This window comes from Triplophysa rosa, linkage group LG18 (genome assembly GCF_024868665.1).
Source record: "Triplophysa rosa linkage group LG18, Trosa_1v2, whole genome shotgun sequence".
Lineage (NCBI taxonomy): Eukaryota > Metazoa > Chordata > Actinopteri > Cypriniformes > Nemacheilidae > Triplophysa > Triplophysa rosa.
The window spans coordinates 8,743,677-8,767,944 of NC_079907.1; the positions used below are offsets into that span (position 1 = coordinate 8,743,677).

A 24,268-nucleotide genomic window follows, 5' to 3' on the forward strand; every position below is an offset into this window, starting at 1 on the left:
AGAATACAGCATGCTGTTTATCACAACTCCCATGTCACTTGTGAAATCGGAACATTTTCCACAAGAATGTTTTTTCCGTTATTTATATCAGCAAATTTATTTACGCTGTTTCAAGGATCATTAGTATATTTTCAGATGGTTGATGGAGTCAAACACTTCAGGGTATTGGCTGCTTTTATCTGTAGCTTATTTGAAAAGCCATCATAACTTCATTTCACTCATACTGTATTCATATTCATATTGCTTTATAAATGAACTGTTTTTGTGTTTCAAATGTAAAAAAACGAACCCCGATTCAAAAATAGTTATTCTGTAGTAATAATTTAGCAAGTTCTTCTTCAGTTCCATAGTAAGATTGCAACATAGGCATGAAAATAGTAAAAAAAAGTGCACAGCTACAGTATAGTTATAGTTATAGAAGCAACAACATAAATGTTACTGCGTATGCACGCTTCTGTGCCCCAAATTTAACATCCGGTACACAAAAGAATAGTCCCTGTAGATTATTTCTGAAAACAAGCAAAAGAAATAACAAGTAAATTACATTAACTAGCATGTTACAAGTAGGTCTAGCCAGTATTATTTTGGGTTACCAGTAGACAAAGTTACACAACCCATTCAACAAATTGTTTATTTAATAAAATTAATATACAATAAAATTCAACAAATTGTTTGTTTAATACAATTATTACACGTTAAAATTGTAATATAAATTAAATATAAATATTTATATTATTAGCCACTAGCCAGACCGATTAACAAACACAGACCAGAAGTTAACTTCAGCCAGACACGTGCGTCCAATGAAACTGTCTATAGACTCTCTTTTAAAAGTATTACTTATTAATTTACATACTTTATTTGCTTCTTCAAAATGGTGTTGTGTACCAGGTTCCCCATGGACCTGTGTTATGAACAACGCATTGAATAAACTGCAGTTCTTTGTCTGCTGATTCTTTTGACTACGTGCCAATAACATTATTCCCGCTTTTTAGACCCGTAGTCTAAATTGTAAACATTTGATTTACAAATGCTTGTATATTAGGAATATTCCTCCAGCAGTACAGCCCACCATACAGCATTTAGTCAAAGAAATTCAAACATGCATATCCACTTTTTAAAGTTTGACCAAAAATGAACATCAAGACAATTTTTGAAGACGGTCTACAAAGGTCAGTACCAGGCTGATATAATGGAGGTAATTTACATAAATTGACATTGCCTCCTTTTGCGTCTCAAATTCTGCTAAGCATCTAATTCAATTATCTTAGCACCCATAAAAATGACCAAAAACAAACATTTAAATCTAAACAGAAAAACTGCTGTTTAAAAATGTATGTTTAGAGTCTGAACATCGTTGTTGGTGTATCATTGTCTTTTGTTCCTTCTCTGGGCTGATATTAACAGTTAAGTCATGTAGGAACTCAACCTGTTTCTCTCTCCTGTCACTCTCCTTCTTTCATCTTCTCCAGGTCGGGTGTCTTTCTTCTCATCTGGTTCTGAGAACCTCCACCTTGTGGAGAAGGTCAATTGGGGCACACGATACGCCATTACAGTGTCCTTCACATGTGACCCTGAATATGCCATTGATAACCCCTCTCTGCCGTAGGATCCTCCTCACTGAGGGTGACGAGTCAAAGGAACCCTATGGAAAACACACAGAAGAACACTGTCATCTGGCACATATAGAGAAACCTGAAAACTGTACTACATTGGCTGTTTTGTTTTTAACTAAAGAGCTGTTTTGTATTGTGAAGAGATTTGCTTGGATCGTCATTTTGTAGGCCATCATTTTGTGGGTTTGACTTCTTTCAAAAGATGGTTGTTGAAATTGTCTCTTTCCTGGCTGCGCCTCACTCTTAAAAGAAATCTTTTGTATTATAAATCATCGTCTAGACAAGCGACGCAGGCGAGATGACAGAACAGGTGTGTGTAATGAAAAGCGGAGATTAGAAAACAGGTTATCAAATGTATCTGCTTTTAGCCTTGAAAAATGTTTTCCTAGAATTGCTTTGTAAAAGGACTTCCTGAAACCTTAACGCATCAGATAATTATGAGAGAACAAAGGCTAATTTATAAAATAAGTTTAGTATTTTGTCAGTGATGTTTATGTTCTATATTTTGAAGAATATAAAAAAGCAAACAGTTCTTGGCCACCACTGACAACCATAGTAGGAAAAATTACAATGGTAGTCAAAAGGAACTGTTTGCTTTCCTACAGTCTTCAAATTATCTTCTTTTGTGTTCAGCAGAACAAAGAAATGTATAAAGCAATTTTCCCTACTGTTCCTTTAATATTAGTTAATGTCAGTACAGTTTTTCAGGTTAGTTCATGATGCATTAACTAATGTTAACAGTTGCAAAGTTTGATTTTAGAAATGTGTGAGTTTTAGAAATGATGAAGTAAGATAAATAAATGCTGTAGTAGTATTCTTCATTGTTAGTTCATGTTGATGCATTAATTAGGCCTAAATGTTAACAAATGAAGAGTTTGGTTGCAAAATGATCTCCAAACTCTTCAAATACAACCTTATTGTAATGTGCTACCAAAACATTTTTACATGTTCCTATAGCTTGAAGAAACATGTTTGACACTTGACATGGCATTGTCATGCGTCTCTTGACTTGCATTCCAACAACTGTCTTAACATTCCAATATCAAATTCACAATTCCCAGTTTTTCAATTCCCAGACCTTCACCGTCTCCACAGTGGAAGTGTTTTAATCGTTTTTTTAGTGAATGACATTAAGGTAAAAGTCAATCTCAGCCAATCACAACACTTGTTTTCGACAACTTGTTTTGCGAGCGGCTAATTGGCTCTTGTGTTTACAGGCCTAAGGGCTAAACCTGCACGCTGTCACTTCTGTTGTGTGACTTTTAAAGAGATAAGAAAAAAGGCTGGTGCTTCTCTCAGTGAAACAGAAATAAAAATGAAGGTTTTTCTTGAAATGTTCTCCTCTATAGTGTTCCTTCAGTATTGATGTAGTATTTTTTGGCCCTTGTGTTCGGTTTCTGTCCAAACCTATGACAGCGGTGAATTGCAGGTTTGAGATGTTTGCATCCAATGCCTGCTCTTAAGCTGCAGGCGTCAGTGTTATTAAAATAGAAAAAATACTCGATTAAGACCTCTTGTTTGTGTGTGCTGATGCGCGATGATTCATGACCGGAATTTTGGCTAATGTTTAATTTGCCTTTTCTGTTTATTTCCACATCAGCAGTAGTGTAATTGGAAATCTCTCTTGGTCTATAATGTTCCTTTTTCTGTTGCTAATTTATTCATGCTGTACTGTATGAATGAATGTGAACTAGTGTGCAGAAATCAGTTTAGGTTTATGCAAAACAGGCCGTTGATCCGACCGCTGATCCGACACAGGGTTCAGTACATTGAGAAACAACCAGTATATCTTATGAAGTAGCTTGTTATGAAATAGCATTTGATTGGGTTGATGTGGTTCAATGTGCTTGTGCGTGATTTGTAATAATCTTTATTTTTCAGTTTGCTTTGAAACGTGACGCACTCAGCATACCCCGGAGGTATTTTTGACTGGATTGGAGAACATTTACATAGGGTGGGAGAGTCCTCTGTCAATAGTAATCCTTTTAAATCCGTTTTTATCTTAAGATCTATCTTAATCTTATTACATTCTTACATGTGTTATATAGTCCTGAAGATTAAACTGTGTGAGTATCGGCAGATGTTAAGCCAGATTTTTAATCATTTTTTAACAGGAATGCAAATTCACAGCTGATAAGAATGGCTTTTGGGAGGGAGGGGAGGAGGTTTTGCCTGTGCATGTTGTGGTGTTAAAGAACAGATGTTGCTAATTTAATATTTTGCAAAAGCAAACGATGGACATCTTCAAGCCTGCAGTTTGACCGTAAGACTCGTAGCTATTTACTAGAACGTGTGCGTTCATGTGTGCAGTAACACAAGCTTCCCTTTGGTGATCAACTTAAATCATAAATTCTGGAGTTAATTTGCATGACTGCCCATTTGCAGAGCTCAACAATAACATATACAACCAAATTGTCACTCATTTAATTTCTTCAACAGACTAATAAATACTAATGGAAAGGTCTGACTGGCGCCTTCAGCCCAAGGTTGTGCAAATATCAAGTGTGATTTTAATACGAGTGCTTGATACATCTGACTCAGTTCTTCCACTTTTGAGCCAGTCCTTCCATTATGAAATGACGTTCATAGAGTAAGACTTGGCACTGAGAGCGGCTCAAAAACTTGTAACTACTTTGACCCTGGTCTGACCTTCAAGCCACTCTTGAGTTTGACGACTGTATAAAAAAGTCAGACCCCAGTTGTATAGCTTCTGTTCTTTTGTCTCCAGAGAACTGTAAAAATCAATTTTATACTTCCACATTGTGTCTGCTTCCGGGGGTATAGGAATGTGTGTATATGTCTTTCCCTCAATTTCCACAGCTGAAAGACCATCAAATCCATTCTAACATTGTAAACAGAAACGATCATTTCTGGGGGTTGTGCTCTTTGACCGCAAGAGGATTATTTGTCATGCCTTTTGATATTGCTGATTTGGAATGTCGTTATAAATGACCTTTACCCAACAATTTGAAGGATGAAGACCATGCAGATTGTCAGACAGTTTGGAATTCATGGGAGACATGCTAATTCACATGCATGGTGCAGTGTACTCTGTCTTGTGCTGAGGAGGTTGAGCGTGAAAAACTTTTCACCTTTGAAACCACCTGTTTTTCTCCTGCAGTGTCACAATATGGGAGGGGGGTATGATTACCATGAGCTGGGAAGGGATTTCAGCGCAGCGATTTTGGCAATACATCTGCTTATCTCTCAGATTAGTATGGCAACATTTGTTGCTTCCTATTGGCTTTATTGGCTATATGTGAAGTCTAAGTCTGATCTGGTGTCCTTGACCTAAATAAATGTGTCAGTGTGTATTATTGTAATGCTATGGATCAAACCCATATGACAGATCTAAGTATAGGCTCATTAAACTTACTTTTCCAGTGTAGAGGAGCTTGTCATATTTTATCATTCAGATTAAATGTGGGACTATATTTACATTTGAAGAATATTTTATCCTTAATATGCATTTGAATAATTTCTGATCTGGTTTGTAAATGAAAAAACAGGCATTCTTTACTGTTTTACTTTCAGCGCTAACATGCTGTCAACAAAATAAGTTTTTTACTCTTCTCTTGTGCATCCAAGAAATCATACCTATCTGTCAAGGCAAGCATACTTTGATACCTGCCTGTCACTTCTTTGAACACGTGGCATCAATTAAACATAAGATTATAATTAAATGACATGCATGGAAATGAGGGAAATATATGAGTGAGTGTATAGTTTTGTGAATAGGGAAGACTTTTCCTGCTGATAAAAAGAATATACAAATGGCTTCCGTTACAAACATCTTTATGAACCATCAGCTATTTACCATTAAAACCGTTACACAATTATTTTGTGTTTTGGGCCTTATTCCAATAAAATGTAATGATCTTCCATTAGTTCCCGCACCTGCCCAACACATAAACCCACAAAGACCATTAAAACCAATACAATTTCCATTATAACCATTAAATCTATAGAATGGCTGTTATGGGTTCTATTGATTTTTCAGCAGGGCATTCTGAAACCTTTACCTTTCTACGAACGGGTTAAGGCTTTCCCCTCCACATCTCTTTCACCGCACCACTGCGCCTTCAACTGCGCCATGCCGAGCGTCTCCGAGTTGAGCTCGAACTGGTTGCTAGACGACCCTGACTTTCCCCAAGAGTACAGACTCGGTGGCCTTTGTTTAAAAGACGACGTGTATCTGTAAAAACTCTTGTGGCGGTTTTTAAGATACTCCCGATAGTTCTTGGTCAGGAGCGTGTACAGAAACGGGTTGATGCAGCTGTTGCTGTAGGTCAGACTCGCCACGAGGTAATTGATGCTCGTGTGCGTGTGCGAAGCGAGACGAAAGGGCTTGTGATATAGGGGCACAAGTTGCCATATCCAAAAGGGCAGAAAGCACGCCCAGAACACGAGCACGATGGTGAAAATCATGATCAGCACTTTCTGCTTCGGAGAGCGCTTGGTGCCTTTATTAACAGCCGAGGTCTTTTGTGACTCTAAATAAGTCCTGGCTAACCTGGTGTACAGGTAACCAATGACCAGTCCTGGAGCCATTATACTCGTGCAGAACAGGACAGTCAGGTAAATCTTATACGCCTGTGGTGCCCAGGTGGGCGCGCACATCCTTTTCACCACTCCATCTGCGGCTTTTTTCGTAGTCAGATTAACCATGACCATCATGGGAAGAGTCAGCACAAGAGATAACATCCAAACAGCCCACGCCATCGCTTTTCGGTAGCTCTTGGAGCGCTTAACGGTATCTAGCGGTTTGGTCACAGCCAAGTAGCGCTCCATGCACATGACCGTAAGCGTAAAGATACTTGCGTGCATAGTTAAAAGGTCCAGACTTAACAGGATCCTGCAGCCCACGTCCCCGAAGTACCAGTCCTTCAGAAAGTACGTGCACACCACGAAAGGGATGGTGGAGAGGTAAAGGAGATCCGCGAGCGCCAGGTTAATGATGGAGATGTACATTGAAGTCGCGAATCGTATGGAATGACACATGACTACAAGCGTATAGACGTTTCCCGAAACTCCGACGATGTAAACCACAGATAACAATGTCCCGAAAGTCGACGTTATCACGAGCTCGTCCACGGTCCCGGAGTTGCTGTTACGGGACGGACCATTGAGATCAGACTTGGTGTAATTCATTGCGCCCGCGGTGAATGTCGAGCCCCGCGCGGGAACTTTATGGCAGGTGCGCCAGACCCCAGACACACTGTTTTGTTATTTGACAAATGTGTCTGAGCACACTCGCCGGTGTCCGCAGCTCCTGACGTCAAACAGTGCTCCTGCCTTTTCGCTGCAAAATATTTTAGAGAAAGTTGTGACCGAACACCTATCATAAATGGGTTTGATAACATTTTTATTCATTTTACTAATCTGATAATTTCGAGGAAATACAAATCTGGTAAATATTAATACAGATACGAAAAATACTCGTTAACCCACTTTACGTAAAAATACGCACTTTATGTAATGATGCCACGTTTTACGCATAGACGGAACAAATTTTATGCCTATACCTTAGCGAAAATCTGGCATTAATGATTCATTTGAATAAAAGGTGACCTTTTGCATAAGCGTGCGACGAATGGCAGCAACCCTATTACCACGTTACTCATGACCTTGGTTTAGTTAATCCCTCATATCTTCACTGTTCGCATTTCTGCTGAAATAGTTTACTGTAAGTGCACTGTAAAAAAAAATCCCGTAAGAAAACAGATAAAGTACTGGCAGAAAATTACCAGTACATTTTCCTTTATTTTACGGACATTTCCATTAATGCTAAACTGCAAATGAATGCAGTGCAAAATGTAAAATACAGGTAAAACAACTGTAAAAATGAACACGGAAAATTCCTTCATATTAATACAGTATATTGTGCCCTATTTTTACGGCTTTTTTTTAGAGTGTGGTTTCATGGTTTTAGATTTTAATTAGTTGAGTCTCTCAATTTGTTAATAAGAAGCTAACAGCTCTTGTAATTACACTAATCAAATGCTTTACTGTTTGATGTCCTGGAGGCTTATTATGACCTACGAACTCTAATCATATTTAAAACCCACAAAGCTGCACTTCATGTCTTCATGTGTTTCACTACTTCATAAAGAATAAAAGATTTGTCCTATTTATATAATGTCAAAGAATGAGTATTAAGTTAAGTTGGTTAATTAAAGTAAAAATGTGCAATTCTTTTATATAGGCTATCTGTAATAATTGAAATGTAGGACATGGAAGCTTTTCAGTTTTCTGTCTTGTGTTTTGAAACCAGACTACAAAGTGTGAGATCCCTTATTATGGTCTATTTCCTCTGAAAAGAAAGACAGCCCCTTTAAATACAAATGTATGCAGAAATTCCAGCAAACTTTAATTCTGATGTCAATGTTTCAGTTCAGTTTGCTTCTTTTTAATAAAAAAAGCAAGCAACAAACATGGCTGCGCATTTATTGTCATTAGAAAATCATTTTTATTCAATTTAGAGTTACACCACGTCTTTCTATCTCAGGTCGCTTGTTGCTACCAAAACATCAATAAATGTAATTTATAAAGTACATAGATACATCAGTTATTTTCCTCGTGGTTTGCAGTTGTTTTTGTTCCTGCTGCCGCTAAACTTGGATTTATGGATTTATTGATTGTCCTCATGTATTTGTTACAGTTTACAACTTTGGCAAAAATATAGCTCTTTTTAATGTGAGCAATGAATAACTTTATCCTTTTGAGTAGTTTTTACCTTATGGAGTTATTTTCTATGCTTATATTGAAACTCACCCTTTAGCAATGACTTCGGTTAAAAGGTATAATTTTGATTTCGCAACATTATTGTATCAAAATATACATATATACATACATAGTGTCTCTGAAGATGTTGTTCAGTACATTATTAAAACGTTCCCTGCACATCTTCTGCAATATATATGGGCTTTATGTTTGTGACTGTCATTGATCTCTTGGATTGACAGACATCACCGCATGAACCACAGCATGATGTTATATACAGTAGGTACTGTAAGCACAGAGCTGAGAACCCTGTCAGTGTAGGGTGAGCGAATGATTGGCAGGGTGGAACTGTAGCATTACTGTGGGAGCTGAATACTGATTATGCTTTTGAAAGCTGCTGTAGGGGCCAAAAGGAACTCACAGGCAGGTGGGCCGATTCAGGTACGCCAGGAGCATGGAGTTGTTTGTGCGTTTAAGTGCTTTGTAGAGTAAAACACTTCCTGTAACAATTTGAGATGTTTTTGATTTGATTGAGTGACACAAGGCATCCTGTTTGTTTTCTCCTGTTCTTCTCAGGTGTATTAAAGGGGAGCTGTCCGTGGTGCTGAATTTCTTTTTTTGTAGATTCTTTTGTAGAAGTTAGGCTGAGTAGGGCACGAGTAATCATTTAAATTTAGGACAAGCCTCACAAATGCTAAAAGCTGAAGTTCACATGTGCTCTTTATCTTGTGGTCTTTTGGATTCTTACTGTAACAAGCATTGTGCAATTCCTTTAGGCTTTAGGTTTACTGCACGTGTCCTTAAATCCTATGTAAGTATGCATAAAAAAAATATATATTCACGGCAGAGTGAAATAAGACAATAGGAGACAATCTGTGATGCAAGACAGTGTTTCTAGCCTTTATGCTGTGAATCTAGCATTGATCAAATGTGTCCAGCTCATCTCAGCTCTGTAACCACCCGTCTACCTCTCTTCACAAAAATGGGCACTTGCCACTGTTACCAAAGTTTTTTTTATTTCAGATACACGAGCTTCCTATCCTAGCCGTGTTATTTAATGCTTTGATGCATTAATGCGCCTTTGTTTTTCTACTGTGTGAATAAATTCTCAATTTTTTTTAGTTTTGAATAATAGTTATTCTCAGAACAATGGGATTCAGAGGACTTTTTTATAAATATTAACCACATTTGTGTGTTAATGCGTTCCTTGACTGAGAGAACGTTTGCTCTGAGTCTTTTCTCTCAATAGAATCGATTCAGATTTTTGATTAGGTGTTGGCCTTGCGAATGAATAGATCCAGCTCATCTTTCTACAGCTGCCTGTAGTGAATACATAATATTTATCTTCATTTCACAAAAATGATCATCTTATTACCATTAGAAGAGACCAAGGCTGACCGAGTTGTAGATATGATCTGGAGAGAGATTTTTTGCTTGCCATTATAAATAATAAATATGCCAGGAACTTGTCTGTTTTACAGATGTGACATCAATTATAACAGGGAATTTATCCTGAGAACAGGACGGTGCTTTAACAAGGTCTCCACAGAAATCATTAAAACATCTGCAAAATTATTCCATTTCAAGCTTCCCAGAATTCAGTGCAGTCCGTGCATGAAGAACAGCATATTTAGGTATAGATGAGCTCTTTTGTCAGACCTCTGTGGATTCTACTGGTATTCTGTTAAGCCTGGCTGCTACGTGTCACTACACCGCGGGTCCCCTTACATGGAATTCACCGTGTTGTTTCTACAGTAGCCCTAAACAGACAAACTGCTCTGCAGAGCGTGTTAATGTATCATGATGCAAATATAACTTTTTTTATAGTAGCAAATTTAGTATTTGTCTTTATACAAAGATTACTGCAGTGCCAGCAATCCGAAGTGCCGCCCCTCAGAAAAAATACACTGCCGTTAATAACCTTTGTTCCTATTTTTTCAATCAGTTACAACTATTATTATAATCAGTAATTGTAGTCAAACTAGGTGATAAAGCCATCAAGTTTTCCTGACTTTAAATGACCATGTGCTTGTTGTATTCTCTCATTACAGCACACACCCAAAACTGCTTTAATACTGTTATTTTGGCAGCCTAATTATAGATGTGGAGAAAAGTCTGAAATGTGTTTAGCATACTTCCTGCTTCTGAAAGGAATCTTCATTATGGATTTTTGTGCGTAACTGTGCGTGTCTCTGTTGGTAAAGTGCATTAATATACACTTAGTTTAAAAGCCACAAGGAGCCTTTCAAACATTGAAAGGAGCCGTTTCAAAACAGACATGGCTGAGGGGCAATTATTAAATAAATTGGCTGAAAGAGCCCCTTGCGCACAGGGAAAAAAGAAGAAATGACTTATTCAGGCTAGAACTTCACTGGTCTGCAGAAACCAGTCCTGAAAACTCAACACCCAAACCCATCAATGACTTGTACACAGGGCTGCAGTCATTTCAGAACCGAAAAAGGGTCTTCCAAAACTGTTTCAACAAAGATGGAAACTAAATTCTTTAATATAGTATTAAATATATCAAATAATAAGTATAGCAATAATATTTAGTTTGATGGAATAGCTACAAGTATTTATTAGAAGGGGGTGTCCCAATACTTTTGTCCATATGGTGTGCATACACCATATTTCTAAACAAAATAATCTACTTGAGTGTAGTGTATTTAAAATTGTAACAGTGTACCTTTTGAATGAACTGTTATGTTTGTTTGTTTTTGACTTCAAGAAACTCAAAATTTAAATGAACACAAAACTTCAATGTTACTTTAAGAACATTGACATTAAGAAACACAAATTAAACAAAAAAAGTGTTATTATTATATTAATTAACTTCTGCATGACATTACCACAACCATCTCTTTTTTACCAAACACTCCAAATAATTAAATATAAAGCAAACGGTTGGAGGTGGTGATGAACTTTATGACATTTAAAGGTGCAGTTTGTAACAATTTTGCTGTAAAATATCCAAAAACCACTAAGCTAGTGTTATATATTTTCTTCAGCTGTGTACTTACAATATCTCAAATGTTTCCAACTACTTGTAAATCGTGAGAAAATTGCCAATCTAAACAGTGACGTGCAGTCGCCTGTCAATGGCGTCATATCCGCGTTCCCCTTTGTTACCCCCTTTGCTGACGTAGAAACCGCATGACAACAGTGTCTGGTCAAATGCGGAAGTAGTGTTTAGCGTCTAGCAAGCCACTAACTTGTTTCGAGCAGTCACTTATTTATGGACCACAATTATTCTCAACAAGTATAAAACGTTACCTCATCTGCTAACATGATTTCTTGTTCCCGTCTGATTGATGGCCATCAGCGGTGGAGTTGAAGAAAACAGATAGCGTTGTTAACCACCACGCAAACCACGCAAATGCCTAGGGCCCCGCAAGCTTGGGGGCCTCCTAGTGGCTACAAGCGGTAAAATCATTTGACGCTTGATTTAAACACTCAGATATACACAATGAAGCGCACGTATGAAAGCGGTGCTCAAAAACAAAAGAAACCAAAAGAAAATAAATCTAAAACGAATTTTACGAATATAGCAAAACAATGCTATGAAAAGAAGCATGAAAAGAAGAATCTTGCACCGTTTACTTTCTTATACTGTAGCTAACAGCATTCTGTATTATTCTGAATAAAACAAAGGACACTTTTTCATCCCAAATCCAAGAAGGTTTATCCTTATAAAAAACTTTAGAGAATTGTGTGCTGTTATTTGGTTCAACGTAAAATAAATCCAGTTTACATATGTATGTATATATGTCTCATTAATTCCATGTACTCAATACTGCTGTGTAATTCAAACAAAAATGCTAGGCAATGTGTGGGGGGCCTCAGGTCTTGACTTTGCTTAGGGCCCCCAAAATGGTAAACACGCCCCTGAACAGATCCCATCATTCCATGCTCCTTCACAGCGTCATCAAGCTACTAACAAGCTAATTAAGCATTGTTGTTGTTTTGATCGAGCGCCCTCTAGCGGCGGTTTTTACAAACTGTAGCTTTAATCTACCAATTAGATTATGAAAATGATTTTTTAAAAATAAATAAACTTATTTAAAACAAATACATAAGTTTGAGTTCACCCATTCTTATATACTAAATGTACTTGATATAAAACGATTAAGTAATAAATTGTATTCACATTTGATTTAAATAACGGGCATTTACAGTGTAAAAATCATTCCCTGCACTGAATACATAGAATATTTCACTTAATTAAATTGAATTACTCACTCTCTAGTTGTTCCAAATCTGTATAAATTAATTTCTTTGTTTGGTTGAACACAGGACGAATGCTTGTAACCAAACAGTTCTTGGACCCCATTGACTACCATAGTAGGAAAAATTAGAATCGTGGTCAAAAGTGCCCCCGAACGGTTTGCTTTCCTACATTCTTCAAAATATCTTCTTTTGTGTTCAACAGAACAAAAAAATAAGTATTTTTTCCTACTGTATTAGTCAATGGGGTCAAAGAACTGTTTGGTTACAAGCATTCTTCCAAATATCATCCTCTGTGTTCATCAGAACAAAAACATTATACAGATTTGGAACAAATTGAAGGTGAGTAAATGATTACAGAATTTTCATTTTTGGGTGAACTATCCCTTTAAATCTGGACTAAACTGGGTTGGTAAATGAATTATACTTGAAATAGCATACACAAAACAAAATGAAGTTAAAACATCTCTCTGATTAAATACTACCCAGATGTCCTTAAACAACCGACCTTCATACTGTTTATAATTAGATAAGCAAACTGTGTACTTCAGCTTCCTGTCAAATTGCATGGTTCCATACTGCGGTAATTAAGTCTTTGAGCAGTGCTCGATTCACTAAATGCATCTTCAAGAATTATAAATGCTCTTTCAGTGTCAAATGATACCCAACATACATTCACACACTTTAATCCACAGCAATGACTTATTTAGATCTGTTTACAATTCTTTTGATATGATGACGTCCCTAATGTCCAGAACTGCTGTTTTACCATGTAGCCTATTATAAACATGCTCGTCTTATCTGTGAGATGCCGGACAGAATATGAGCTACATTCAGCACGGTTCACCTTTATTGATCGGGGCGAAATGTTCAGGCTGAATGCGATGACCGGTTCTTGTCATATTACTTATTAATCTACAATCTGCAGCAGTGGTCTGGGTTTCATTTTGCCTGTGAGCTGTTGTACTCCGTTAGAATGTGAAATAATTCATGCTGTATGTTCTGCCATTACAGAATTGTAAATGGTCCATGTGGTGTTTATACATGTCCGTCACTGGTTGTTTGGTTACTGATTGCTTTGCTTTACCCTCTGTATGTATTTAGGTCTATATTGGTAATATTGGTATTAAAATGGCTGCTTAGCGATTGTCTGTAAATGTAATTGCTTGACAGACTCCTGCCATCTGTGCTCTTACCGCAGGACAAAATATGACGTGTGGAGCACATGCAATCTCTTGCTTCTACTAAAAATAGCCTATAAAAGCGTGATTATATTCAATCTTTCCAGAGTTGGAAGTGTTGGGTTTATTTTAAGAGTTTATGGAAAAACAATGCATGTTATCAAGACACTTTTGGAACAATATCTTAGCAGATGGTTCCTCCAAGCGGTTACTGAAAGGTGCTATATGGATGTTCACACTCTCCGAATGTGTTTTCTTTAAGTGCCATGTGTTGTGTACCATCAGAACAAGCACTGAATGCCACGTCGAACAGATAACATCACCTCTGACGTTTGAGCACCTTTATTTCAACGTACCCACAATTATGCTGTCATTGTCATTATTTTCCATATACGGCCTTTATGAGCAATGTCAAAAGTGGGTTTTAATGATATCCTGTCTAAGCGGCATAAAACGTTCACCCATGACTTGTTCTCCAACAACGCCTACATTGTTCTATGTTTTAACACTGTTCTTACGCATGTTATATATGTATATCACTGTAAAAAAAACTTATTTTACAGAGTTTTTTCTGTTATTGTTTTACAGATTTTCCACGTAAAATGTTTTTTTAAATACGGTCCGAAACCGTAAAATTATATAAAAAGTGTAATTTTAGAGGGAAAACCCGTTATTTTACAGTTTATTTCTGGCACGCCAGCTTCGGCCAAAAAAAATCAGTTTTTTTAACAAGATTTCTTTTTTTACAGTTTATTTTTGAAATACGGTCAAAAACTATAAAATTACAGAACAAGACAACACATTTACAAAAAAATAGGCAAAACTATTTAATATATATCTTTGTATGCTATAATTTTACAGAAAAAATATAAATATATTTCTGTTTTTCTAGTTTACAGAAAATTTCAGTTTTTTTTTTAGTGATATCACTGTACAGTATATACATAGATGTTATTGAATTTTTTGAGAAATACCATGTCGGTTTTATGAGTGGCCTGGTGGATTTTACATATAAATAATATATAAATATAAAATCTATGTAATAGTGGATTAAGAGGTTACGGAGGGTGGCTCTGAGAAATCTATTTGTGTCGCTGGCGTCCGTGCCTCTGAAATCCCCTCTGGTGGGCAATTCATTTCAAGTTCTTTTCGAGCCCACATCAAACATTCATTTCACCTTTTCACATTTGTGCGACTCTTTGATCTTTGTAATCCTTGTCCAGGGAAATCTGGAGAAAATTGTTTCTCCAGTCCTGTGCACAAATTAGGCAATTATACTTCTCAAAGGTCGTCTCAACTGGCTTTTGGTAAAAATGCACGAATAGACTAAAAATGCAATGGAAATTCATTACAAATATCAGAAAAGCAAAACAATATTTGAATCCTTTTGAAAAAGTATCGTAGATTGTATTGCATTGTTTAAAACCCACAGTGATTTAAAGGCGCAGTTTTTGATTTACAGCGGCCACTAGCGTTGTATTATAGATTTGCAACGAATCGCTCAGTGCAAACACGACGGTGGCCACAACAGTACAAAAAGATGTCGTTCTCATGTTGACGCAGGGAAGATATTTTGCGGGCATTAGAAAGACTGTAGAACGAGCTATGTCTTTTTTTATTACATAAAATAAAAGGTTTGTGGATTTTAAGTTTAAAAAGAAGGATGAAAGTCAGAAAGGAGCTAGGACCTGTGTTAATATTATAAAGACTTTCCAGCAGAGATGCGTTAGGACCTGCGGTACTAAGGCTTTTAGCAGATATACTCACAGATATCTATGGAGATACATACCAAGATATGTTGTTGTAATATTAGCTGTGTGACGGAGCAGTTTTGAGCGTCATTGTTTATCTGGAACTGCTTTAATATTGTACTCGTCCAGATACTTGAGAGAGAGAGCGTGTTGGAGCTGAAACTGGAGAGCGAGGAGAGTGGAGACTGGAGAGTGTAGGGCCGCTCTGTATGTAGATATAAACAGCTTATTCTAAGGTATTACAAACATAACGGTTCATTACGTAAGGTCTTTATACACCTCTGAAGAATATATTACATTGCATTTCTGTTAATAGATCCTCCTAAAAACGCCGTATTGTTCCTTTAAGCACTCTGCATTCATCATCATGTTGTGGAAATGTCTTTCCCTTGGTTCCTTCTCCCACACATGTGCGTATTTATTCATGAATGATTGTCATAAGTTATTTTTTTCCTCATCTATTTGTAGCTTTGCATCTCATCCTCAATGAGATGTAATAATAAACATGAATAATCATGAAAATGCACAATCCAAACCTAATTGTTTGTAATGGTTTGAAAAACAGACCTAAAGTTGGTCTCTTATGAAATTGTATTCTTCTTAAATAATAATTATTAGAGAGTATATTTAGACCTATTACTTTTTCTTAGAATTTATTTGTGAAATTTTAATGTACGTAAGTGTTCCACTGAAGTAACAGTGACATTTAAAAGGTTCAACTATTTTTTGCGGGCTTCATGCAGTGTAAGAGATTATTCCAACCAATAACGTTTGAAATTCTTTACTTCATAAGTTTGAAACATTGACTTGTTGTTAATTGGCATTGGTGGAGTGTTAATTGAATATCTGAGCTAGTTATCAATTTTTTACTGTTCCAAACTCAGAAAGTGTGATTCATGAACTTGGATGCTGGCTCTGAGTTTGGCCCAGGGGATTGTTTCTGTAATGAATGTGCTTGGAAGCATTTGCTTTAAAACAACATGGTTACGACGACTGTGATATTTTGAAGTGACGTATCAAAAAGTCAATATGGCCTCTTTCTGGTTGCGTTTATAAGTATTACTCTTTTGCAGACCTCAAATGACTTCATTATTTTCCTACAAATGAAAAAATGTTTCATCATTTGGTCTTGAGTCATAACCAATGCAACGCATTCTTGATTAACCAGCCCTGGCATTTATTGCTTTGAAACCATAACTATTTTCATGTTATCTCTCCCTGTGGAGCGGCGAATGACACCACGACCATTAACCCGAATGGTAATAATACGAGACAGCTCAGTGTTGCTTACGCCCTGAGCAATAAGCCTTGCTTGAAACTTTAAATTATGGACGAAATGAGCAGTAATTTAAAGCCCATGCCTGTCTGTTGCTTGCCACTTGCTTTTGGAGAGTCTTTTTCTGCTTGCACGGGATCACAGCCTGCTCCGATATTGCAGAGCAGATGTGCGACACTGTGCTTTGCCACTCTTGTCGAGAGACACAATCCTCCTCCGACAGACCTTATTTACAGGCCCTTTTGATCATGGGCAGTTGGCTTTTTGACACTCATTAGTCTGTAGTGCTGACAACAGGGACCAAACAGTGTCTCTGTGTTTCTCTGCTCCTCTATCAAAAGGAATGAGTTGTTGAGGGGAGCTACAGTATAAGAAGCTGCGTTGTGATTTTGAGGAGTAATGATGGCCCCAAAGAGAGCAAATATGGACTTCGATTAACATTCAAAAAGAACAATGCTTGTCTGCTATTTGAGCAGTAAGAAATTAGATGTTGCGTTATATTGTGAATATAGTTACGGCTAAAAAGTTTTATGAGATCTTATATTCTTCTTCTCAGATAGCAAATATAATTGATTTAAAGGTGCTGTGTGTCATTTTTTGGAGAATCTATTGACAGAAATGCAATATAACTGTTACGGCCCATAACCATTTTGGCTCGCTAAACAATTTAAATAAAGGAAACAGGCCGAACATATAAAAAAGTCGCAAAACCTGATTAATTTCAAAACGCCTCCTTTTTTAATTAAACAACGAAATTCAATTCAAATATTTAGAGACACAATATAACAATTCACACAAAGATTTTTATAAACATAATCTAACGAATTAATAAGAAAGAAAATATCGGTCAACAGGTAGGGAACTAAGAAAACAGAAACCCTAACTACACCTGTTCTCGGAGTAAGGTTCTTACCTGGCTTCCGAACAAAGAAAATTAAACAGCCTTCCGGGCAACTGCTTCCCTCGCTCAGCTCTTATTAAATAAACAAAACGTGAACTATAAATAAATACGCTATACGCTACTGATTAAAACAAAACAAAATTATTATAGAAATTCAAGCATAGCAAGACAAAACAAAATAATCCAATGAGGCGCTGGGAGAGACGCCCGCGAGAACAATGAGAATGGAGAAAAAAAGAGAGGGCGACGTTGCTGCTTCAAAGTCTATTTATCCAGAATCCCCGATGACATCACGTAGCTCTCGTGAAGTAAGAATTTTCCCACAGCTCCTCCTATGGACTCAAAAATACAAATAACACAGAAATACCCGTAACAAGCATACATAACAATGTCTTCAGAGGTGTATAAAGACCTTTTTCATTAGCTTAGAATGAGCTATTTCTATCTACATTCACCGCGGGTCCCCTTGCATGGAATTTGCCATGTTGTTACAGCCACAAACGGACAAATTGCTCTACAGAACGCGTTTCGTAAATACATTATCTGCTTTGGCAAAGAAGTGAAAACGTGACGACATCTTAGTTCTGTGTCAGCCACCGTACTGCTGTGAAAGGGAGGGGTGGAGTGAGCCGTTGGTTGCAATTCGCAACCTCACCACTAAATGGTGAATTTCATACACTGGACCTTTAATTAATGTTGAGATTAACCAATATACACTGATTCAACATTAAATCAATTATCTGGATTGTATTTTGTTTTTAAAATCCTTGCTCTTAAATTACCCTTTAAGAGATAATTTGTGTAAACATGCATTATTTATGATTATTATGATTATTATATTATTATTTATTTTAGCTGTAGGTGGCATCTCTGCCTTTGGATGCTAGTGAAAATATATTTTTTCTCCTATAGTTCAGTTGAAGTTCGCTTGTCTGCTCGCTTGCAAAGTCAAACGCCCATGATGGCGGCATGCTGTTTAGAGGTCACCTCCGGTTAATGATATCACAGAGTTTACAAGTATTTACTGATGTGTAAAGGATATCTTACTGGTAGAAAGATAAAATGTTGTTGTTTGTATGAAAGGTGTTTTAGCATCAAGGACCAAGACATCAGATGAAAGAAGGTTTAAATATTTTAGTCATTTTTTCTTATGGAGTCTATTCAAACTGGATAAACAACCTCGTGGCTTGAAACTATTTTGTAAGTTATCTGCTAAGTGAAATTCCCAGGCTACCACAAAATTCCCCTAGGGGTTAATGTTTGCTGAAGATGTCAAAATAGTTATACTTTGACATTTTGAATAAAGAACAGAATCATAATATGGAGATCATGTAGCATGTCAACACCTTAAGTTACAAGATATGATGCTTTTGCTGGTTATGAAATTGTGTAGTGTTGATAAAAAAAACGTATCCTTCCCCTGAAGGACTTTATTTGGAAGTGAGAATGTTTGGTCGCAATGCATGGTTTTAAATTACATTTCCTTGGATTAAGTTGCTTTTTCCAAGCTTCACAAGCGAGTAGTTTTCAATTTAAAGTTTTTGGTTTTGCAGCAATTGTGTTATGAAACACCTGACAGATCTTTATTTATTTAACTCAGATTGAAGTAGACTGAAGGTTATTGTGAAATCCAAATAAATACCAATAAAAAGACATGAAATGTATTCCATACAGTGTCGTGACAGACAAGCATGCTCGTTGATTTAAAGTGAAGCTAGTGATTTAATTTTTTTCTGTTGTCCTCACTCAGTTCAGAGTTTGTTTATGAAAAGAAAAGATCTGAAAAATGAAAAGAGAGTTAAGGTTGTAATGTTGTGGGAGACGTGATGTTGTCAGATGCTATAAAGGTCATATAAGGGTTTGAAAAGTTTTTCAAGTTGAGGTGATACGCTAACAATATCAAATTTTCACGGATGCAAGTACTGTAGATGCTTTCTGATGCTTAATGAAGTAGTAGGTGGAAGGAAGTAAAAGAAAAAAAACAACTTGTTACTCAAATCACTTTCGTGACAAAGAATGTGTCCACTTGCATGGAATCACCATGTTGTTTCTACAGTAGACCTAAACGGACAAACTGCTTAACGGAGCGCGTTTCGTAAATACGTTATCTCTAAAAAATTTTGCTCCATCCTAGCATGTCCTGTGAGGTAGAGAACTGCTTTATGCAAATTGCATTCATCACTAATTCAGCTCATTTGCACCGTTACCTGATTTGCATAATTCTTTTAGGGAATCTGGCACTACAGCATCTCAGCCAGAGCGTGCAAATAAACAGTGTCAATGATTGAATGTTCTCAGTGTAGATTCACCTTGCTGGATCAGTTTTGGAACAATATTTCATATATAGCCTAGTTGCTTTTGTTTAAATAACACAAAAAGCAGTGTTGTTGAACTCTGAATGTGGAACACGGAACAGGAGCATTTTAGAAATTATGTAGTCTAGCTCAAATCTCAAGAGTCTTGTTATCAGTCTTTATTTTGAATGGGACAAAAGCAGAAAACATTTATTTCGTTGCATTCTCGTCTCACACGTCAAAAGTGTGCTGGGTCCTTCAAAGCAATCCCGAGTCTGGTAATGAATCTGCAATTGCGTTAGTCCAAATTTGTTGTTTTCCCATGTTGTTGTTTTCATTTTGAGACCAAATCCTTTCACCTAATTTCTAGATTCTTTTGATTCCATTAACTCAGAGTAGTTTTCAAATCAAAAGTTTCCATTATTGTGAACAAATCCTTCCATTCCACACAATCATAATCTAAAGCTTGTAGTGAAGTCAATTTTATGCTAGCCCTATATATTTGTTTCTTTCATAAGCACATAAATAAACCTTGTTGAATTCAATTGGAAATGGGCTTTCTTAACATTACATGGGAAATATTTTTAGTAAACAATTGGAAAACATTCTTGCCACTGCTTTTGAAAACCATGCTCGCACTGAAGTGGAGTGAATGGGTTAGCCTATTGAGCTCACATTTACATTCATGTATTTTCATCCAAAACATAAAAAAGCTTTTAGAAGGAATATTATTTGTAAGATGTTTGTAATATTATTTAACTATGTAATGCATTATTTGATTATAATATTATCTTTTTTTCCTCCACACAAATATAGTGGTTTGATTGTTATCATTATATTTATACTCGTGTTAATATTCGTGCTAAGGTTCTGCTCATTATCTGTGCTATAGGAGAATCTCAATGAGCAACAGTCAGCGCACGTATTTCTGCTTGACTAGTTAAAATGTGCTTTGGTTATTGAGTTTTCATTTTAGGCTCAGAATGCATGTAATTAATATTATAAGCACTGTTAGCTTGTGCTGCCTGCCTTTTCAGGACAGAAAAATGACTTTGTTCACCCTTTTGTTTTTTGTCAGTTGCTTGGTTCTAATTGTCACAGCATAATTGCAAGCACTTTAGGTCTGGCACATACATTTGTCAAATGTGGAAAGATGACCTAAAATTCCTCGGTGGTGAATTAATTAAAAATCTGGGTTTTGTAAAGGAGTGACTATTTGCTTTCAGGTGTAAATAGCATCTGGTATCACAAAGATGTAATCTGATGAAAAGATGGCCTGGAGGGTACTGCCGATGTCCTAACATTTTAAGTGACGCTAACGCCACATAATGTGCGGGCATCCTGAATCCAGCTTCTGACATTTGCATCTCAACTCCTCTACCCTATCTATCTCTCTATCTATTTGTAATTTATTCTATCTGTCTGTCTGTCTGTCTGTCTGTCTGTCTGTCTGTCTGTCTGTCTGTCTGTCTCTCTCTCTCTCTCTCTCTCTCTCTCTCTCTCTCTCTCTGTCTGTCTGTGTATCATCTCTCTATCTATCTGTAATTTATTCTTTTAGCCTCCATGAGCCTCTGGGAAATTCCTGTGTCCCAAAGACAGCTTGACTTCTCTTGTGTTTCTCTGTTGTTTTCAAGGTGTGTCTTTCATACACACACAAACACACGCTGGCACCTCTGCAGCTGTTTTTGAATTCATTCAGTGATTCACATTCATTCTGAATAGAAGCCCCATTTCCATTTCAGTCTCAGCTGTGTTATCAGATGGTTCGAGACAACCATAAGAATGATCACTGACACCTTAATGAACTGATAACAGCAATAATGATTTAATAATATCTGTATGCAAACCATTATGTGCCAGGTTTGAATAAACGGGCAAAAAGTCACAAACACATTTTGTCATAAATTTCAATGATCTTCAGAAAACCAAGACAGCAAATGAAAATAAAAAGGCTGCTTTGTGCTTGAATAGCTGGGCTAATTTCCCCATAGACTTCAGCAGCGAGAGACCCTGAACAACCCCCTTTGAATAGTTTTTCTACATTTTTTCAAACTTTTTTGAAAGCGTTTTGTATAAAGAAACACAAGAGAGTGAGCTAGAGAGCACTAAAGAGAGCAAACACACATAATGTGTAACAAATCCTCTTGTCAGTTTTCCTTTCAGAAAACCTTTGCTTATTTGAATAGTCAATATAACACAATTAAAATGTGTTTCTGTATTGTATTCTGCTACATTGAGGTGAATATTGTTTCAAAAACAGTGTACATTATCTACATTTTAGCTTCTAAATTTACGATTGATCACCCATTATTCACTTCTTTCTTTCTGCTGATGCTTGTAAGATGCCTGGATAAATGGAAAAAAGTTGACAGACAGCCTTGATCCAGCTGCAGCCAGATTATCTTCTCTACATTGGCTGAACACACATCTGGCTTTAGACACAGACAGTCAAACTGACACATTGCTCTTCCTCAGTAGACAGAATACCTGTAATCCAGTCAAAAACCCCAAAGTCACTTCCCTATGGCAGACACACTATTGCGTGATGCAATGGTGGGTGACAACTGTCACTTCATGTGGGCTGTCTTGAGCACTTATTTACATTACCTTTTACATTATCTTTTAGATGATGTTTTAAAAGTCAATAACTAAAATCTAAGACCTTGTAATCTTGTTTAAGATGACAGAAATTTCAATATGATCCAAGGTGTTTCTCATCCACTTCTTCCATGAGCAAATTATCTTGACTACAAATGTCTTGTGTCTGTTTAGATTTTTTAAAGAAATTAAACCACAATAAAATTGTTTTTCAACAAATACCATGTTTAAAAAATACTACGAAACAACAATCAATCAATCAGAGGTCCTCTCAGAGGTCCCAATGAAGAGCAAATTTACTATAGGTTTCTTAAAAATGATTATTAGGTATTTATTTATTTATTAATAAACTGTTGGACCTGCGCACATGGTCCAAACATGTAAGAGCTGTCGGCTCACAGTGTTCAAGTCTGACCCAGGTCATGTCCCAATCCCACACCCTCTGCCTCTAAACACTCTTAAAAATAAAGGTGCTTCACCATGCCATAGAAGAACCTTTTTTTGTCTAAATGGCTATACATAAAGAACCTTTAACATCCTTTCTGTTTCACTAAAGGTTCTTTAAAGCGAAAAAGGTTCATCAGATTATGAAAAGGTAAGAAAGAGATGGTTCTTTAAATAACCTTTGACTGTTCTTTGTGGTACCAGTAATGGTTATTTTATGGCATCGCTGTAAGAACATTTTAAGCACCTTCATTTTTAAGAGTGTACCTTCCTGTCGACTCTTCACTCTCCTTAAATATAGAAAATAAGGACAAATATTTTAAAAACAGATTATTGACTTAACAGAGTTATATTGTGTGTTTAAAAAAAACAAGCAATAAATCTATTTATCTTTGGATAAAAGCGTCTGCCAAATGAATAAATGTAATGTATTTACAAGAATTTCTACAGGATGATGAGTAATAGCTAACATTTGTGACTCAGTAATGTTTATACACAGGTCTTTCCACGGGTGATTCACATCCAAGAACACAGCATCTGTTTGTATCAAACAATGAGAATTGATTGACAGAGAACACACACAGCTGCGCTTTTGGCAAACCTCCGCCTTGAGAAGTGTTGATAGACCTTCTTTGCATTGATTGAGAAGCCGGGGGATGACAGTGAAAGCCATCTCGCCTTATCTCTCGCTTGACGGCGTCAGATGGTTCTTCGTGAAAACACACCGGTTCAAAGCTTAAACTCATTAATCTCTTTTTGCTTTGATTGATGGATGAGATGCTTCTCCATATCCAAATGCTGGTTGCTCTTCTAAGAGCAGTACCTGAATAGTTGTTTTGTATTGCCAAGACAGTGGGAAATTCTCCCATTTTATCTCAAGTTGTTGTGGAGCATTTGAATGTGTGTGTTTTTCTAGTTATGCTTCAGCTTTTATGAGGTGTTTAATCCTTTAAATGTTTTTATAGGGTGTGCAATCCCTCGCGTCAAGACTTCTCGCACACGTTCTCCAGTACTTCATGTGTTATATCTGTCTGCCTGAAAATCTCCCAAATGTACTCTTACCCAAAGTAACGGCAGAAGAGCTGCTTTAGTATTGCTTTTGAACCGCTGCTCTGACCTATAAAGATTTCAGATGTTGAATCAGATACTGCAGGACTCCAGCTTCTCTCTTTGGCATGGAAGTAAATGTCTTCCCTCATAGACATCAGGGCCAACATTATATGAAAGTGGCCCATAAATATGTTAATAAATGGAAATAAT

General features: G+C 36.7%; 2 protein-coding genes across 4 annotated transcripts in view; one reads left to right on the forward strand and one right to left on the reverse strand.

Annotated features, from left to right (window-relative positions):
* uts2r2 (urotensin-2 receptor 2) overlaps positions 1-24,268 on the forward strand; it is a 57,007-nt gene that overhangs the window by 9,077 nt on the left and 23,662 nt on the right. Inside the window, exons 9-10 of one of the 3 annotated variants that reach the window (XM_057358262.1) lie at positions 1,473-1,525; positions 1,610-5,444. The exons of 1 other annotated variant lie outside the window; for it this stretch is intronic. In XM_057358262.1, the coding sequence (XP_057214245.1) occupies positions 1,473-1,525; positions 1,610-1,624 (68 nt within the window). In that variant the 3' untranslated portion in view covers positions 1,625-5,444. Of the gene's footprint in view, positions 1-1,472; positions 5,445-24,268 lie in introns of those variants that run through there. One more of the 3 variants, XM_057358261.1, reaches the window with a different exon arrangement.
* Positions 1,533-6,927, reverse strand: LOC130568971 (urotensin-2 receptor). Its single transcript, XM_057358260.1, has 2 exons — positions 5,639-6,927; positions 1,533-1,645 (listed from the first exon to the last, which is right to left on the reverse strand). The coding sequence occupies exon 1, from the start codon at positions 6,765-6,767 to the stop codon at positions 5,643-5,645; it is 1,125 nt and encodes a 374-aa protein (XP_057214243.1). The 5' UTR covers positions 6,768-6,927; the 3' UTR covers positions 1,533-1,645; positions 5,639-5,642.